At 39.4% G+C, this 19,978-nt stretch overlaps 2 protein-coding genes across 4 annotated transcripts in view; one reads left to right on the top strand and one right to left on the bottom strand.

Annotated features, from left to right (window-relative positions):
• The first annotated feature begins 2,687 nt into the window (after positions 1-2,687).
• The window catches only part of insyn2ab (inhibitory synaptic factor 2Ab), a 25,678-nt gene continuing 8,387 nt past the window's right edge, over positions 2,688-19,978 (top strand). For 2 of the 3 annotated variants that reach the window (XR_003213582.1, XM_025897767.1), the window contains exons 1-4: positions 2,688-2,956; positions 3,161-3,323; positions 9,951-11,097; positions 14,506-14,577. Coding sequence is in view for 1 of the 3 variants with exons in the window: in XM_025897767.1 (XP_025753552.1) it covers positions 9,956-11,097; positions 14,506-14,577 (1,214 nt within the window). In the remaining 2 variants the exon portion in view is untranslated. The other variant, XR_269759.3, reaches the window with a different exon arrangement.
• LOC100702686 (indoleamine 2,3-dioxygenase 2-like) overlaps positions 11,051-19,978 on the bottom strand; it is a 24,361-nt gene continuing 15,433 nt past the window's right edge. Inside the window, exon 11 of the mRNA XM_019367061.2 lies at positions 11,051-11,068. Within this exon, the coding sequence (XP_019222606.1) occupies positions 11,062-11,068 (7 nt within the window). The 3' untranslated portion in view covers positions 11,051-11,061. The remainder of the gene's footprint in view (positions 11,069-19,978) is intronic.

Below are 19,978 nucleotides of genomic sequence, written 5' to 3'. Positions count from 1 at the left end.
TTTTAATGTTGTAGATGATCGGTATAATCACCATGCTCAATATTTTTATATCTGAAGCAAAAGTGCTGTTCTCTTCAGCTTCCCAACAGTGCCAAAAACTGTTTTCCTCAGGTGCTGAGAAGATGTGAGAAAGTCCTTGTTTATTCATGTTTCCAGCTATCTCTAGTGATCTTACTTGTTCGGATCCCCATGAGTTTTCTGCATACAGTAGGAAAATCCTTATGAATAATTTAGATAAAAGATAAAAATGTATGTTTACTGCTTTGGCTGTTTCATATGCTAATCCAAACATTTCTATTTCACCTAGGGATCTTCTGTGGATCTGAGAGAAGCGTTTGACAGTGCATACTCCCCTCACCTTTGAGATGTTGGAGAGCTCGACAGAGACCAGGAAATCGAATGGAAGAAACAGAGCAATGTTTGTGTCTCACCCTCAACATTGCACCTCAATCTTTTATGCAAAATCTGCTGTTTTCCATTTCACACATTTTCCCTTTCCAAGCCTTGATTTCAATTGGGCATGGCCACTTTAAAGTCTTTGCATTTACTGTACAGTGGCCCAGAGGCTCAAGCTGTCCTCTGGGATCCAAACGTAATGAATGGTTAAGCTGACAGTCATCAGCAAGTAGTGAGCACTAAATCTGGGCACTCCCCTCACAGCCTTTGGCATGTCAATAAACGGAGTAGTAGAGGAGGAAGGATTGTGGCAAGCGGTGGAGGGGGGGATTTTTTTGTACTTGTCAACTCTGTCTTGTTCCACTCATTAAGCACAGTGAGATTAAGCTGGTGTTGAGACTGAGGGGGAGCTGTGGTTCATGGCAGGTTGAATTGGCATGCATGCAGTGGGCTCAGTCAGAAGCTCATCATAGGTCTATGAACAGGCAGGGCTGGGAGGAAAACAGACAATTAAATCAATAATTCGGCAGTCAGCAGATCACTGCACTGGCTACTGCTCCCTGTCAGCCTTTAAGAAGAAAAAATAATTTGAAGAAGCCTTTCTTCTCTTCACATTCAAGTTGCTTATATAAGCTAAGAATGATGAAACCTTTGTCCTGTGTCAGGAACCTCCTATGACATCTCTTTCCCAACTTCAACCTTTAACTCTGAAATAATCAAAGCAGATGTAACAAGCTGTGCTTTAAAGGGCGAAATTCACTTCAAGACATGTCATAGTTTGAAAACTCCTCCTTCATCACTAAACAAAAATCATAGAACTTACTCTGAAATTTGCAGTTAAAGTGGACTGTACACTGACAAAAATTTAGTCTGTGACAGAACTGACTCTCAGTTGGGGTTTTATCATGTTATGTTAATTAGCAAATCTGCAGTATTAGAAGCTGTGGAGCCCCTCGAGATTCAGTTTCTTGTTCACAGCCCAAAGTTTCTCAATCATAGTGAAATATGGGGAAATTTGAGGTGAAGGCAACATCTTAAAGTCTTTGTTACGTTGTTCCAGGCGTTATATGTAACACCATACAGTTGTGACGCCACTGGATTCTTACCAAGCATCTGTCTGTGCCCTGTTGGGAATGAGAATAGACTGTTGTCATTTCTCTGAGGCCAACTTTTGATGCTTTGGAGCCAGTGGGTGGGTGCTTTTGATCATGGACATTGCCTTTGTTGCCCTTATGCTTCTAGTCGCTGGTCTAGTCTATGCTTTGTGTTTTTGTCGTGGACTGCAGAATGAAACTGGGACAATCCAGCACCTCTGTGAATCTGTGGTTGACAGATAAGAATTGACTATGCAGAAAATAAGCCTAAAAGTTTTTGCACTGTACTGTTGGCATCCAGTAAATGTAGATATAGAAATAACTGTCCTGGCACAAGCTTGGCTAATACAGGCCACTTCAGGTTTTCTCTCAATGGAATTTTCATTTCATTGCTTTTTAAATGTTTGATATTCTTTACCAGCAAAAGCATTTAAGATCTTTTGCAATTTTATCTGTATCCTGCAGTATTTCAGCACTTAACTTTGGCAAAACTTCTATTTTCAACATATTTGGGGATAACAGTCAACAACTAAATAGTATTCTAATAAGCTAAAAAGAAGAAGAAGAAGAAGAAGAAGAAGAAAGTAAAAACGGGTACAGTGTCTGCAGGTTTCAACTACGACTGTTAAAAGAGACTTTACTTAAGCATGAAGTAAGAAGCAGGAAGAGGTAAAAACAAAACTAAAACATGTATATAAATCATAACAAGATGATAATAATAGGATCATATATACATGGAGAGTATTTTTTGTGTTTTGGCTTTGATCAGTTTGGACAGCTTTGATGTAATCTTCCTCCCCCTTTAAAGCAGAAACCCTTTTTCTCCAGAAACAACATTTAATCTGTTTTCATATTTATGTGTTTTCTCTGTTAGAAAACAGGATACAATATATTATTAATCCTCTTAACTTAAAAAAAAAAAAAAAAAAAAGTAGAATAATGTGAGAAACTTAAGAAGTCTGGAAAATCAATATTTCTCTTTCTCGAGTGTGGTATTTTTCTATCTGTGCCTCTCTATTACTCCCTCCCGTCATTTCATTTTCTGTGTTGATGTATGAAAGTAACGGGGGGGGGTAGGAGACATCCAATTAAAAGCACAATGCATTATTATTTCACAGCTCCCCGTCTCTGCCATCTGCAAAAGCCCTTCATATTATATAACAGCTCCGTGTCAAGAGAGCCAGCCTGTGGAGGACAAGTTGAGGGGGTCTTCACCGATGATGCAGCTCGCCAACTCTGGACTTTCCCCAGCAGCTTGCGTACTACCCCTCACTCCTCCCCCTTCTTCCCTTTGCCATATCCACCCACCCATCCACCCACCAGCCCACCCTCTCCCTGCCTTTCTTACGCACACATACACACATACACTCAATCACGAATGCACAGGGATTGCAGCAGCAGCAGCAGCAGCAGCAGCAGCACTGCGAGATGGAGATCTCCGCTGCGTGTGTGAGTGCCTGTTCCCGGTGAGTGCAGGGACAAGAGCAAACGAGTGTCAGTGATGCTTGAATGAGGTGTATGAGGGAGAAGAGGGGGAGAGATCGGTGTAAAAGCCAGGAGGGGGGTGTCAGTGAGGACCCGATCAGGTTTTGAGGCAATGTCTGTCTGCTTCTTTCCCTCTTCTATCCCTATAACCTGAATCTTTGCCGGATGTGCCACAACTACTCCAGCTGTCACTGCACCGGCTGCCTCTCTCTCAGCACTCCCGCAGCCTGTGAGAGCTGCTCCAGTGGCTGGACAGTACCCTGGCACCCACTGAGTACATGGATGAGCAGTGGATCTACAGGGGATCTGTGCTATCTTGTCCTTTGCACCTTTGATCTGTTTCTCAAGGTAAGAGTTACTTCTTCTTTTTTTCTTTCTTTTTTTTTGAGTTGCACACACATTCACAGGTATTGTGATAAAAGTGGATGATTCATTTAGTCTGCCTTTTAAAAATGTTACTAAATCAAAATGTCAAAGGCATGCGCGTATTCTGATAGAAATTGGTTAAAGTCCTTGTGTTGCATGCATGTGTATATCCCTGCATGCATTAGATATGGATAAATTAGGGAGGGGGCATTTCTGCATCCAAGCATTTCAAGGTTTTATGACTAATCAGGAGAACACGTCAAAGGTTTTTCTCCACATCTGAAAATGAAGATGAATAGTGATGTAATTCGACTTTGATTAATGTACTTATCATTATGCATATCTTTGCAGCCTCTGACAGACATGCAGTATTTATCCTGTGAGGCATAGACTGATTATCGAGATTGCTGTACTTGGGAATTGTCTGGGCTTGATAGTGAGGAATATTGATGAGCGCTCACTAATAGACTAGTGTAAAGACTATTGCATATTGTCCTGTCAGAATGATGATCATTTACGAGAAAGCACCTATTGTAAGTAATGCGAACTATGTAAGAAATTCATATGCGGCGACTGATGTCCTCCTCAAGGCTGAATTTGATGAAAGGTGGATTCAGCCTTATCATGACTAAGGACATGTGTGATCTCGGAGCCTCTTGGGGTACTGCATCACATCCAGAGCTGCACTTGTATTTGGTGTCAGCCGTAGCTCCCCCCCCCCCACCCTCACCCTTCTCTCTGTCCCTCTATTTTCTACACGTCAGTCCTTGACTACCAGAATTCACAGGAAACGTAGATATGGCACGGCTTTAAGGCGCCCCGCACAGAAGCAGTTTGTCTATTTAACCATCGTTTTCACTTGTTGTCTTGTACATGACACCTGAGTTAATCATCAGGTTTACCTGAGTAAACACGTATGCCCAAATCCCAGCCAGTTATTAATGAGTGAACTCATTAGGGAGATGCACTATAGATTTAACTGTCAAAGGGAAAGATGGACTTTGCCATTCTTTTATACAAGAAGAAGCCCACACTGGCAGTAGAGCATGTGATTGCCAAAAAAAAGAAAAAAGAAAAACCTTCTTCATGTCATCCTCTTCAAACTTCCTCTTCCCAAGGATCCATTTCACAGCCCGTGCTCTCAGAGATACAGAGATGGGAGCTTTTTAAAACCTCCCGCTATTCGTCTATAACAGAAAGTGCTTCACAGTGATAAATTTTTGAAGCCAATAAAGTCATAAAGCAAACTTTTACAGGTGTAGCCTGCAGCCAGTATAGATACAGATAGCTGGACGACAGCAGGGATGAGATGGCGTGCGTGTTTGTGTAGCCGGATGACTGTGATGCTCTCAAAACTGGCTGGGGTGTCTTTCAAAAACTGAAGACGAGACTATATAAAAATCTTCCACCAAAGCGGCCTACAATGTTGCTAGAAGAAGAGGACTATTGAGAAAGCGTCACTCGAGCGTGGACCAACTAAAGGCGAAACCTGTACACAGCCTCAAGGACTATCAAAGGGAAAGACTGCGAGGTGACATCTCGCCCTTTACATTGTGCTTATTAAGGCAAAGCTGGTGCAATGTCATTCTCTTTAATTTATGCTAATAGTGAGTAAAAATTCCTCATTTAAAGTGGATGCATTGCACAGTAACGATGCACACAGTATAATACACAGTGAATGATGAGCACAGCAAAATCCCATCTTATAACAAAGACAGGGGATTTACTTTGCAGTACTCCAGTGTTTTAGCAGTCATTACTAAAATCACGAGCCATAGCATCAAACAGCATTCACTGTTTATGTTGCGTTCAGTAAATTCATGTTTGAATAGTAGGAGGCCTACAATAGTTACTCAACCATTAATGAGAGTGGCTAGACAGTGTTCTCATATGTAAATATCCCACAGATGCACTTCAGTAATTATTGTGTTGATGCAGGCTGACAAGGATGTAAGGCGATCTGAGCAAAGCCGTCTCTTTCTCTCTGCTTTGCGTCAGGGCATAAATCATGAGTCAGCAGTGTTGCAGGCCTACTATTGCACTGAAAATGGATCCAAACACCTATCAACATTCTTCATAAACAGTCATGTTTCTACCGCATTGTGATCACGATAATCAATCATGTTAGTGTAGCTAAAGGTGAGTTTTGTTTTGGTTTTTTTTCTCATACATGCAGCATTTTAGGTTGAAGAACTGAAGGGCAATTGGAACAGACAACATGGTCTGCCAGGGTACATAAGGAGATTTCAGAGGATTACTTTTGCAATTTTAGAGTCAATGCATTATTCATAATCCTTTGGATAGCTGAGGCCAAATCAGGGAAGGACCTCAGGTCATTAGCAGAGATAGCTTGCTTTGAGGAGGACGAGAAAGAAGATGACGAGGAAAAGGAGATTCTCTTTCAGCTGTTTGAATATATCCATGTGTCACAACAGTCTCTCTCTCAGCAGGGCTTTCGTCTCGCTCTCACTCTGCGTATCTGACTTCCAACAATAATAAGTCATTGAAGAGCTTTTCTAGATTCCCTTTATGTGAATTACCGTTTAACTCCTTAGCATGCCTTACATGACTGCATAAGAAATTGTATGCACTTATAAGAGACTTCCTGCAGATGTGATTACCTTTTCAGCTGTGTGAGATTGGTATTTCTGAGTGTGAAATAGCATGAGCCCATGTGAAACAGCTGTGAACAAATGCTATTTTTTTTCCCTGGAAATGCCTCTGACAAACATCTCGCGCTCGAATCAAAGTGCATACTAAGCTATGTTTCAGAACAAATACCAGCGCCCAATAAAATTCATCTGCTCCATATTCCAAAACAACTGTGCGTAAATTCATGACACAGCACACCATATTGTTTTTGTGCAATGAGACTGAGCTCGTTGCCTGCTTTTATTTTTTTCTTTGCCTTTCTTTTTCCTCGTTTGGCACCGAAAGCGTCGCACTGACTAAAGTGACACTAAGAGCTGTTGGCATGTATTGTTTTCTAGCATTGACAGGAAGCAAGATGAAACATAGTGTCCTCTAAATATATTCCATTTCACCAACAGTTAGAGCTGAGGGTTAGGTTAAAGTGGACACTCAGCAAGGTGAAGCACATGGCACAAGTCCCAAGAAATAAGCCCTCATGCTTTGTGTTATCAGTCTCTCTCTGCTTTGGTGTGCATCTGTGTGTATGCGCCTCTTAGGATTCTGGCAAAGGCCTCTCTTTGAAAGGTGACAACAAGGCCAAAATACACTAACACTCACACACACACTCTGTCTCTCTTTCTTTCACTCACAGACAAGTGAATGAGAGTGAAGCACACATGTATAGATATATAAATAGATGTATATTCTATATACAAATGCCCATGTACATGCAAACAAAATACAGCAGCGACTTACATGGAAAACTCTTTCCATCATTAGAAAGTATGCATGCTAGTCATATTACACTGAGTTATTCAATCTTTTGTAATTACTTTTTTTGGTCATTATGTCACTGTAACTCCACATGAACTGTAGTTGTAGATCAGCTGTGAATGAGAAATTAACAATAATCCAATCTACCCATGCTTTTTGTTTTACAAATTTCTTGGGAGTAGTGAAACTGACAGTAAGGACATGTCTCTTCAGTATAAATTTCCCCACCAGAACAATCACATTGATAGATTTACAATGTCGCTGAATGATAAAACATGATTACTTTCCGAGAAGCTGCAACACCATGAATAGCTGGCTTTTGTGTGGTAATAAATGATTCATTGGAGTTTATTTATCGCGTGCTGTCTTGTCATATAAAAATGATTAACCAGCTCATTCTGATGTTTCCTTTCAGCCATATCAGACATCATTTCATTTCCTTGTGCCGCTTGATATATTTCATGTTCTAGATGTGAAATGTGTTTCATCACAGATGAGTCAGAAAATGTGTCATTTTTACTTGATCATATTGGTCTTATTTGAAAATATGCACAGAGATTGGCATTAAGAGTAGTACTTATTTAGTTGTTTGGTTGGGTTTTTTATTCAGTTTGAGCTCCTCTGTGTGATCAAAACAGTTTATGATGTATCGCAACATGAAGTTACGCAATTGAAAGTTAAATATCGATCTGTCTACAGTGCCGGTGCATCATTTGTGTGGTAGCAGGTAGATCAGATGCATCTTATGAATTATGATTAATTACACTCTTTCAGTGTCACTTTACAGATGCAAGACGTAAATATTTATTTTGAGGAACTGCAAAAACAAAAAAACAAAAAAAAAAACCTGAAACCACATAAAAATGCAGATCGAAAGCTGGAAACCAATAATTTCAGTTCAGGTTATTAAACTGTTGCATAAACCTATGTAATATTACCAATATGTTAACACAGCCAGTTAGGAAATATGCACTTTATAGCACTCCATAGTGTGCTTTACACTTAATGTAGGTGTTTTTCATTCAGAAACATGCTCAAGTAATATAATTGAATCTAAATTTGTGATAAGCAGCAATCTGTAAACATTAAAAGTTGAAGGTCAGTTCACACAGACGACTCACATGAAAAAGATTTCCGATACGATCGCAGAGCATGTACAGTTTATATTTGATCTCTAGGCTCTGACCTCGTCACTCCACTCGGCACAGCAGCAACCAGGGAGTGACGATAATAAATTTCTCCCTACAGAGTTTAGTCTCAGAGCCTGCAGGTGGATACAGGTGGAGGAGCCTAACGCTAGCTATTATTGCAGAGTTTAATATGTGTGGGCCACAGCTGCTGTGTCACCATTGCTTCTGGTATCAACCTCAGACCACAAGAGGAATATATATAGGCCCTGGGCTAAGCACCAACCACTCTGTGGCCATTCCTTAACAAAACACCCCCAACTATTGTGGGGAGAATGTTATCAAGCAACATAAAAGCAGCAGCTCACAATGACATGTTGTATGAAATGTTATATAGCGTGGATGGCAGGAGGAGTGGGTGCATGGATGTACGGTAAGCATAAGGCTGGCAATGAGTGCGGCTGAGTGCATCGGTGCAAAGCAGAGAACAGCCGTTTAGATGTAATTATGATATGAAGAACGGTAAAACAAGCTGTCACGTAGACCCATTTGTTTGAATTGGAATGCCTTCCCAATAGGAATAAAAATATGATAATTGTATTTGCAAACAAAAAAAAATAAAAAGAAGAGTATCTCAATGTGAGTCTCATGTTTATATTCATTTGAAATATTTTTCAAGGAACTAGCAGCAGATTTCACTTGAAACACCCCATATAAAAGTATTTCCATTTCACTGCTACATAAATCAGTGACATATAAAAGGGGTGTCATGGATTTGTAAAGCAAAAGCCAAAAGATAAAAAAATAAGAGCAGCAATTCAAAGTTATCATTCCCAAGTGAATCTATGGCGCAGCAGCAGCAGACAGCAGCCTCGGCAATCCTATAGGCTGACTTATATGAAGCAAACAAAACCTAAACACATTAACGATGCTTACTCAAAATTTATTTTATAGCCTTCACAATTGCAGAGTTGTGCGGTAACACATCAAGTTAACCGAAAAACTGTGCTTTTAGCTTGAGGTGTATATTTAGGCTGACAACTGATATAATGAAGAGTCAATAAACAGAGTATTGAATGATGGCAGCAGCAACAAGGAGAGCAGTGTGAACACAATTATTATTCCAAAAAGGTCTCTTGAAGCAAATCATCAAACAGTTGGCAGGGGACCGTGCTTATGAAATGCTACTGTCATGGCTGCAAGTGTTAGCATGAGGTGTGATTCAGAAACATTAACACAACGGAACGAGAGTTTAATCGAGCTTCAGTCGTGATGCGTGCAAAACTAAATGGCACGTGTAAAGTAAATGTTATTTTGTATCTTAAATGAGTTTGATTTTAGATTCTGGATCAGTTTTGGATGAGCACCGCTGGCCTGTTCTCTTCTTCAACAGCACTGGAGTGTTTGGAAACATAACATTAAAGGTGTTATTAAAAGAACAAAAAGTAAATGCGAATAGACGGTCACTGGAAACACTTTTGAGTCATCAGACACAGATGAAATATGATCATTTTTGTTCTTATTTTTACAGATTTCCTCCATATTTAACACATTTATGTTGCAGATTGGTGCGTCATCTGTACAGCATGGCAGCGGGTAGATAAGCTGCATCTTATGAATTAAGCACTTTGATTGTTGTTTATTATGCTGAGAAATACAGACACTACAAGTGCAAACTTTACTGAGAAACTGTCAGGAAATATGTACTTTATAACACTGTATTATAGTTCTTCTCTATATATTTGGCTGGTTTTTGTTTTATTTATTTAAAGATATCAAGCCATCTTTACATGTATCTAATCACGCATTAATCACTTTAATTTTGTTTAAGTTGTCCTTATCAGTTACAGTTGAAATATGCTTACCTATTTTAATCTATTATTCAAATAAATAAATAACAAAAAATATTTTAATCTCAGTTTTGGATTACTTTAATGGTGGTTTACAAGTTATATTCTAAAAGAGGAGAAAGACATTAGGCCATCTGTCACAGTATCTTACCAAAGTCATCACATGTGAAAAATCGTCTCCAACAGATTAACACACACACTCTTTTTTTCTGTTTTGGCTGTTTCAGGAAATATGGTGAGCAAAGAGGACACCAAATGCGTTGTTCTCTCAAATTCAGATGAATCAGATTCAGAAACAGTTCCCTCACACAGCATCGACGCACAGTCCGGGTCCGAATCTGGCAAACAGCAGGTGAAGAAGAGAAACAAAGCTTTACAAGTGCGTTTTAAGGATATCTGCGAAGCTCAGAAAGAGCATCGTGCCAGACGCTCCAGGTCCATTTCCTGTAAAGTTACCCACAGAAAGTACATGACAATGCCTGCCCGGCGATCTATCCCTAACGTGACCAAGAGTACTGGTGTCCAGACTTCACCAGATCTTACAAAACGGTATAAGACTTTCCCATTTGAAAGGAAAAAAGGACACACCTTTAAACATGCTGCTTTAGTGGAAGACTACAGAGGACAAAACAATGGATTTTTGAGTGACATAAAAGCAGTAGGAGATGATGGACAACCTACTGGGGAGTCATCTAAGTACAAGGGCAAGATTGTGGGGCAGACAAAAGCACTGCTTCACCACACTGATGACAGCAGTGATACAGAGGATTTGCTTTCCAGTGCCAACTGTGTGGATGGACCCTCACATTTCTCAGAAGAGGGTCATCCTACCAGCTCTCCTTCCAAAAGTGAACCAGAATACAAGGTTTGTGGGACAAGGACCAAACATAAAGGATTACCCAAAGAAGACATGGATGCCGGCACTTCCTCAAAGCGCCAGCTAGCTGACTCAGAGTTTTCGCAGGACAAGCCAAAGGGCACAGGCCCTGTTGCATGGAACTCTTTGACACAGGTGGAGTCTTTAGGAAGCCCCTCTGTGAGCTGTAAACGGAAAAAGGATACACAGCTAAATGAGCAACAGTCACGGACACTTCCCCATAGTGCCAAATGTTCTTTAAAGTCGCAAGGGCAGTGCCGGACAAGGCATGTGTCAGCCTCCTCTAAACTCCAGCGAACACACGGGGGTGACGAGGGCTTTCCTCCAGGAGCCACAGGCATCGGGAGCAGCCAGCAGATAATAACCTTATCTGGAGACAAGGATATCAAAGCACAGCTGCAGGCCATGGAAAGTCTCATCAGCTCAAGCCAGGAGACCATCAAGGTCCTTCTTGGAGTTATTCAGGAGCTGGAGAAAGGTGAAGCACAGAGAGAGGGGTGAGTAGAGTAACGTTTACAGTGCAAATGTTTGTGAAAGCTCCGCATGAAATCTAAAGCAAGACATTTAGAATCATTAGAAATAATCCCCCGCTTCATAGGAACAAAGAGGTTTATTTAAAAAAATGTGGTATCTTTTACCCTGTCAGATTTCATTTTAGTAACATCAATGTGGCCCACCTTTCAGCAGCTAACATCCATAACCAGAGTTATCAAAAATAATGGTCTAAAATACAAAAAAATGTAATAAATTATTCTTTAATAATTAATTAAACCTTGGTTCAATTCTTACGCTTCCATGTGTACACTATGTACACATGGAAATGCCTGTATTTTAACAGGCTGTTATCTGAAATTGAACATTCAAAGCTGTGCACTTACCAGAAACAGTGATTACATTGAATCATTTTACTGCTACTTTGAAAATAATACAAAGGCCTTCTACTGTGAAGAAGACTCAAAGCATCTGTATACCTAATATTACAATACATATTCCATCCATGGCATTGGTCCTCACAGTATATCCTCCTTATTCTGCCTTCTGTTTGGATGTCAGTCACTATCTGATATGTAGCCAAGGGCACAGCCATTGACGTTACAGTGTTCCACACTTAATTTTTTGACTATCAACACCATGCCACCCAGGATCTTGGTGAATCACATTTTGAAATAGTTATCAGTGTGAATGCACATTTTCTTCAAAAATATGGATGTAACTAAGAGGTTTCTAGAACAATATATCTCTCAATATTTTAAAAGTAAAAAACGAGAGGAAAAACAATATCTGGTGTGTTTTTAGGAAATGTGATTGGTCTTATTGGGAAGCATGAACTTGCACAACTCTTAGGTGTGGTAACATCTGACTTCTGGCATTAAACAGAAAGTTCAACTGTAGTTGATGGGAATGCCATTAGTCCTTCAGTCACTTTCACAGCAGCACAGTTGTAAAAACCTGTGCTCTATCACTAAACCCACAGCAACACAAAGCAAATTGTATTTAAGTTTCATCCACATCCAGTGGTGAACAAGGCACCCTGGTGTGACTCTGAGGAGCTTGGTTTTAAAGGCCCAATTAGTACAGCCTCATAACACGTTGCCTTTCATCTCCACAAAACTGTGCCTGCTGTAGTGATTTCACTGTGTTGTGCTCCAGCATTGTGCTCGACAGTTATTAGAGAAGTGCAGTTACAGGGCACAAAACTATTATCCTTATTTTCTGTTGTTTGTGTCAGTTATGCTTCCTTGAACCAAAAAGCAAGTTAAAGTTTCCCTTTTTGTAACCAGCATATATAATGTCCAACACAATGTGCACTCTTTATTAAACCTCTACTGTATGTCATTTGTGGTTTTAGCAAGGTGTTAGAAATATTCTACTCTTCTAGCAAAAGTAAAGTGTTTTGAGAAGCGACTTCACGGTTTACACTGGAAATAACATTACGGCAAAAAAAATTTTTTTTTTTTTTTGAGGGGATTTTACTTTCTTTGCGTCATCTGTTCCATGAGACAATCCCAAACATGTACAGTAGGAGCTTTGATTGATGCATTTCCCCGTGATCTGTTTCACATCTTCTTAATTTTCATGATATCACAGTTTATTTTGGATGCTTTTCAATGACGGCCTATGAAGAGGAAGTCCCATCAATGTCACATGTTTCACTTCTCTTATGGTTTTCCAGACCTTAACCTCAGTGTATGTCAGTGACATGTGATGCTTATTGTTAAACACTTATGAATGTGCTAAAAAACCCTCATATTAACAGTAAGAATATATAGCTCAGTATTTCTTGTCTTATATTAATCTTACTGTTATAATATTTTTCCACTGGCTTCATACAGTTCCAAAGTCACTTCCCCAGCCTTGTTCAGGAAACACTTTCATTTCTCCACTAAGCGTTTACCCTCCACACAAAGACGTGTGTAGAACACAGAATAACGCTGTATATAAAAAGTGGCATTTGAAACGTGGTGGCTTGACCTAGTGAAGCTTCTGTTCGCATGTTATGCATTTCTCAGGCAGGCAGAGCAGCAGGCACGTAGGCAGGGGGTGTAGACAGTGAAACTAGAATGATGAGGCCAGGACATATCCCAGGACAGCTGACGTGGGCAAACAACACAGCAGTGAATCTGTGCCAACAAGCAGTCGGCTTAAAGAAAGACTTTCAAAGGTGCCGTTTTTTTGTTGTTGTTGTTGTTTTTTCCATGAAAAATCTATGAAGATCTTTTCTGTGTCGCTGTGGTTTAATACAGAATCACAACAGTGGAGTGTGAACATTAGACCCTGAATACAAAAAAGGGTGTTGTGCTGAGTACATGCACTGATTGTAAATTTAGGTTAATACACTTTTATTATTAAAGCAACTCTCTTCAAGGAGTACATGAAAACCTAGGCAGCAGTGTAGCACTAGAGTAGATCTTTTTTCTTTTTTAGTCAGTTACTGCCCTTGCTCACAGCTGTTCAAAGAGACTTTATTTGAGAACAGGGCAGGATGGATGAACTCAGTGACCTTGAGCTTCCATCAGCATTTTCGATCCACGAAGAAGCCCTTCTGTCTCGTCCGATGAGGTCACCTCTCATGTCACGGTGAACATTTGAGGTGCAGCTCTTCCACGTGTCATCCATCAGGTATAAAGGGCTAGCGTGACAGCAAGCAATTACATGTGTGGCTCGAAAACAAAATATCCTATCATTCCCATCCCACCGCGGTCCAGCAGTCTATTCAGTGACATATTGCCAATAACAAAAAGCCCACCTGCATGCTCATCTAAACTCAAATGATGAAACAGGAACTAATGAAAGTCAGAGAGCGCCACACTAACAAAAGTCATTGGATATTTAGTGTGTGCTCTTTACCATGTGCACATTCTGTATAAGCCTTATGTGCCACCTGGCTTGCAGCTGGTGTTTGCAGAGGGCTTCCAACATAAAAACAACAGACAACACAGCCTGGGGCCAATAGACCTCAGCCACAAACTGAGCAGATACAGTGCTGTTGATTGCATTTTGAAAAAGTATGTCTGTAACAAATTGACCTTTATGGGAAAGATGTACTATGTGCTGTAGCACATAATGTAAAGATATCGATTTTTTTTTTATTACACAAGAGCTGCATTTAGTTGTTTCTTCCTATTGCCTATAGAATAGAGACACAGACAATTCAAAGTATGTCATGGCAAAGCAAGGTAATCCTGTTATGTTAAATCAGCAAGTCTACACGCTTGATTAGCCAAATCTGAGAGAACTGCAGGATCAAAATCCCCGCTGCATTTTCAACTGTTAGCAAAGAGCAACCCTGAGTGAAAACAAACCTGAGCAAATCTGTGTGATAGCCGATGCCCACAGGTGTTGAAATATGAAGGCGAAGCCTGTCACTGGAGCTCACGTATATCTTTCCATCTCTCCCTTCACAGGCTCTCCTACCGAACAGGACAAGACACAGCAAATTGTGACACTTGTCGAAACAGCGCCTGCATCATTTACAGGTGGGCTTCTTGCATTGTCTGTATAACGCATTGAATCAATTTGAAAGGGGTCCTTACGAGACTCATCTGGTGCAGTCATGCATTAGTGTCCAGAAAATGCAAAATCAAATATACTATATGCACAACATTGCATCTAGAGTGGTCTGACTGAGGCAGAAAATCTGAAGAGTACTGAAAATGTTACAGTCAAATCTTTTGGGTGTGACATTAAATGGAATTCAGAAGAGAGGAATCATAAAATACACATCAAGGTCACGGAAGAAGTACAGATGTAATACCGCTGACAGTGCTGTGTATTGGGTGTTGCATTGTTTTACTATACGGTGGATGATGGCTCCAGTATTATTTGCAGAGGTTTCTGGGAAATATACGAGTTGGTGTGACAGAATGAGTAACAATACACAGCAGTGGGAAGTGAGTTGTATATATAGTAGGAAATACTGTGATCCCATCACAGAGTATGTGAGGAGCTCAAATAAAACATTTCATATACTTGGAAACTCCAAATGCTTTCTTCCGAGTCCAAAAAAGACGTAATTTATTTATAAAAACACAGTTTTTATCAAGTGTATGTATTCTCATACGTTCTAAGTGTAAAAAATGTCTCAGAAGCAAGAGGAAAATCCACTCAAGCTGTACTCTTGTGTCATTTGTCACTTCTACCTAAAAGTGTCTACTGCTACAACCCGCTGTTACCTTGTTCTCCAAAATGGTGAAACATGAAAGTGTTTGGAAAATGCTCTTATCCCCAGAAAATACACTGACCTCTGAGACCTCTCAGTTTTTTTCATATAGACACGAATCAAAGAAGCTTAAAAAACAAACAAACAAAAGAATAAACAAAACACCATCACATTTTTTGCAGATTTCAACTTTACCTTTTTTTCAATTATAAAAGTTTGTTTGCCATATGAAAATGTTCTTTCCCACTTCTGCTTCATGCTTCCCCTTTTAGACAATAGACTCCATACATAAGATAATGTTGGCAACCTATTTATGCGCCACTGCTCTTCTGAATTATTTTGAATACGTTCCTGATATTTACAACACCAGGAATATTTGAAAGTGATTTGGACAAAGAAAACAGCACTGCCTTGGACAGGATTTTCTCTTCGTGTACATTTCCTGCAAAATCATACCAACTCTGTCTGCTTATTTGAAGAGTGCATTGTGTCAAGCGGGCCCGGACTGTGGTGACAGAACCTAAAAACAGGAATTTGGTTACATGTAGGCTACTAGAGGAAGAAAAATAACTGAATTTCAAGCAAGGCCCCCTAAAAAAACACATTAGTTCTGGACTGGCATTCAACAGTGTCACATTCACATCACCAGTTTGCATATGCTTAAAATTTGATAAAAACAAAAGATATTGTTTGTTACTACAATATGCAATTGCAGATTCATATTTCATTCAAATTATCATATCTAACATTTTGCAAAAGTCCAGTCCTGCTTTTTCGTTCATTTTCAGTCTATTTCTTGTACTTAAGAGGAATATATTTTTTGCCTGACCTGTGAATCATTCAAACATAAAAAAGGCACCTAACTCTAGGGACATACCAGTGTTGTGTCTACACATAACAGACAACTCTATTTTAAATTTTTATCTTCAGGCACTTTATTGGTAGCAGCCTGTCACAAAAACGCACAGCTTGTTCCCATATCTTAAGTTTAATGTATAAAAAATGTCGAAAGACACAGTTTGACAGGCATAAAAGGGAAATGGGGATAAAAGGCTGAGGTGCGCCAAATTACACAAGGTCTTACAACAGGTCTTACAGAAGTATAAAAATTATGAACACAAAAAAGTTCTGTCAGATTTTTGATCCCCCACACAACAGCATCTGGAAAACAACCGATTGGCATCGATTTCAGGTGTCAGCAAGACAAGGATCCTAAACACCCAGCCAATACAATTAAAGCATACCTGGGTAGAAAAACACATAGTGGTACAGTATCAGTCATGGACTGGCTTCAACTTTATTGAAGCAGTGAGAGATCATCTTGATAGAGAACAGAATAAAAGGTAATTAAAATCCAAAAGAACTTCAAGAAGAAAACTGAGTTCAACCCCATTTCTCAGCAGATTATTAGACTTGAATTTCATCCTCACATATGGGAAATTGATAGGTGTCAGCAGTTAGAATTTTAAGGTTATCTTTATTATATCTGACCTGAAGGGAGCCTTCAGTTTCATTTATTGATCCTGGAAGGGATTGTGCATGCCAGGCTAAATATTTGCAGTTTTTAAACAGATAGTCTTTGGGGAAGGACACACACTACTCATCCATGCATTTTTATAGCACCTAAAGAAATCAAATTAAAGAAGACCCAACTGGCTGGTAAGAGAAGAACTGTTGTCTTCCCCCAAACACTCCACTGCCCTCTTCCTCTTTCCACTCAAACTCAGACCCCTCTCTTAGTCTAAAGCACTTCACTGAGCTAGAAAATGGAAGAGGAAAAAAGAACTGAGTCATCTTTCTTCAAAGAGAGGAGTAAACAACCTCAGAAAAAAAAATCAGTAAATATGAGAAACCCTGGAAAGTGTGGATCCTTTTGTAATTTAAAACCAGTTTTATTAGGCTAATAAGTAGGAAGATTTTGTCTCATACTGATCTAGTAGAAATACAGGCAACTGATTGTCTTGTAAACCCTGCCAAGCCCTGGAGCTCTCTCTTGTTTCATGTTTTCTTTCTATGATTCTCCTTCTTTGGGAGGGCTCATCTTAGTTATTCTAGGAAATACTTTCAGGAAATCTGCAGAAAATCTAGGTGCCAAGGAAAACACAAGTGCTATCCTCCTATTGTTTTGGTTATTAAATTAAGCTTGAATTTTGTGTGCAGTGGCTGACAGGATTACATAGAATGGATAAGGCTTGTGTTACTCTATAGTTATTGATGATCTTTAATAACAATTTAAATTTCTAAAGTTTATATCTCCTTTTATCACTAAATGAATGCCAAAGTCACTATTTCCCTCAAACTATGTTTTTATTTGTACTCTGTGTTTTAGCACTTTGCAATACTGGCATATTCGCAATACTAGCAATAGTAACATTGCTGACAAAGTAACATATAATCAAATAATATAAGTAATATATACCTTTGCCCTCCGGTTACAGTAGTGAGTTCCATAGTCTTTAAATTTTGGTGAGACAACTTACATTTAAAATTAAGTAGTGAAAACAGAGTATGGCATCTAAGCTCGTCTCTCCCTCTCCCTCTATTCAAACACACTCAGACTAGGGAGTTATAAGCAAACATCCCCTGGAGCCTATAGGTAGATATTCGGGTGGTGGAGGGGTTGAAATAGCAGATGGTGGGGTAGGTTGAGGCATGTAAGTCTGTGCGAAGAGAAATGCAGCTCAAGTTGTCTAAGCTAGTCCATAGACTTCACTCCATAAATCCTACATGGAAAGTACAGGAAAAACAATAAATGCTAAATAATTGAACATCCTCTGGTTTTAAGAGGTTTACAGAGAGTAGTATAGATCTGTCATTTCTATTATTCTATTAATAGATCATTTCTACAAGTCTATAAATGTAAAGATTTATATGAATTTTGCAATATTATGATGAAGAACGCATTACGGACTCATTTAAGATGTGAACTGAGACAAAGACAGATTTTTAAACATATATCATCTTTAGTTCATCCTTCTAGGTACATACACTAACCAGACACTTTATTAGTTACACTTCTAGTATCAGGTTTGACCTACTTTTGCCTTCAGAGCTCCCTTTATTCTTTTGGGATAGATTTAACAATTTGCTGAAAACACAGTCAGAGATTTTGGGCCATGTTGACGTGATAGCATCACACAGATGCTGCAGATATGTCAGCTGCACATGCATGAAGTGAATCTCCTGTTCAACCACATCCCAAATGTGTTCTATTGGATTGAGATGTGATGTCTGTGGAGGCCAGTACAGTGAACTTATCATCATGTTCAAGAAATCAGTTTGAGATGATATGAGCTTTTTGATAGGATGAGTTATCCTCCTGGAAGCAGCCATCACAAGATGATATACTGTTGTCATAAAGAGATGGACATGGTCAGCGAGGCAGGCAGTGGCATTTAAACGATGCTTGCAGGTAATAAGTGGCCCAAAGTATGCCAGGAAAATATCAAAAAAGTCTAAAACATAGATATTAGGTAGGATTCATCCCTGTTTTCATGTTGTTTATGCAAGATTCTGATGACATCATCCAGAGCACCCTCTTGTCCAGTTTTGGTGAGCTTGTTCAAACCCTATCAAAGTTCAACGTGACACATTCAGTGATGCATTCAGAGGTGTTTTGCTGAAAACTTGTAACAAGTTGTTATCTGAGTTACTGTTGCCTTCCTATCAGCTCAAAGTATTTGGGTTTCTCACTGGACAAACTAGTTTTTCTTTTTTAGACCATTCTCTGTAAAGACCAGAGATGAAAAATCCCAGCAGATCAGCAGTTTCCGAACTACTCAGATCAGCCCATCAGGTACCAAGAACTGTGGCATGTTCAGAGTCACGAAAATCACCTTTCTTCCCGATTCTGATGCTCAGTTTGAATTTAAGCAGGCTGTCTTGATCGTGTCTACTTGCCCAATTGACTTGCTGCCAAGTGATGGCTTGTTATTATGATTATTATTATGGCTTCACTTTTTATCATTAGCACCCAGCTGAACAGATGTGAGTGTATGTATGGTGTTACAGGTGATCTCTTGGGGTAAAGCTGCAGTGTGTGTAATGGTTTGTGTCTTTATCGACTAGACAGGCCTTTTCATTAATTTTAAGTACAGACTAGTCTTCCAGGCTACTCCAGGAATCTTCAAGCTGCGCAGTGAAGGGATCTCCTGTGACTGACACATAAAGACACATGGTCAGGCAGTGATTTAGGAAGAACTTGATTTGCTTTTGCTTTGCATTTTAATTGGCAAAGCAGCAGCATTTTAAATATCGCTTGATCATGCTCATTTAATTGTGGGAAGCTAAAATCGTGATCAAGATTAAAATTTGGTCCATTATGCAGCCCGAGTATCTAAGTGTGAAGCAGGAAGGCCTCTGCATAGAAGAGCAATTTGAACTGTAGAGCACAATTTCTCTTTTTCAGTTCACTGATGGTATCTCGATAAGATAAAGTTGTGGCATTTCTATTTGTCAGCGAAGCAACTTGGCTTAATTAACAAACTCTAAGAAAAATTAAATGGCAAAAACATTGTCTTCAGCCTATTGTCAGTAAACCAAAGCAAGCAGTATATGGTAATAAAGCTGCAATGATGATGCACTCTGCAGAGTGACGGTAAAACGGAAGATTATCATTTCATCTGTGCACTATATCATTACATTTTGTTTGTTTGTTGTTGTTTTTTGGTTAATCTAATTTGGTTTAGTAGTCATTGAATGGTGCAGAACGATAGTAT

Source organism: Oreochromis niloticus, linkage group LG13, assembly GCF_001858045.2.
Source record: "Oreochromis niloticus isolate F11D_XX linkage group LG13, O_niloticus_UMD_NMBU, whole genome shotgun sequence".
NCBI classification, from domain to species: domain Eukaryota; kingdom Metazoa; phylum Chordata; class Actinopteri; order Cichliformes; family Cichlidae; genus Oreochromis; species Oreochromis niloticus.
The sequence above is the reverse complement of the archived record's forward strand: the minus strand, read 5'-3'. Positions and strand labels throughout refer to the sequence as shown.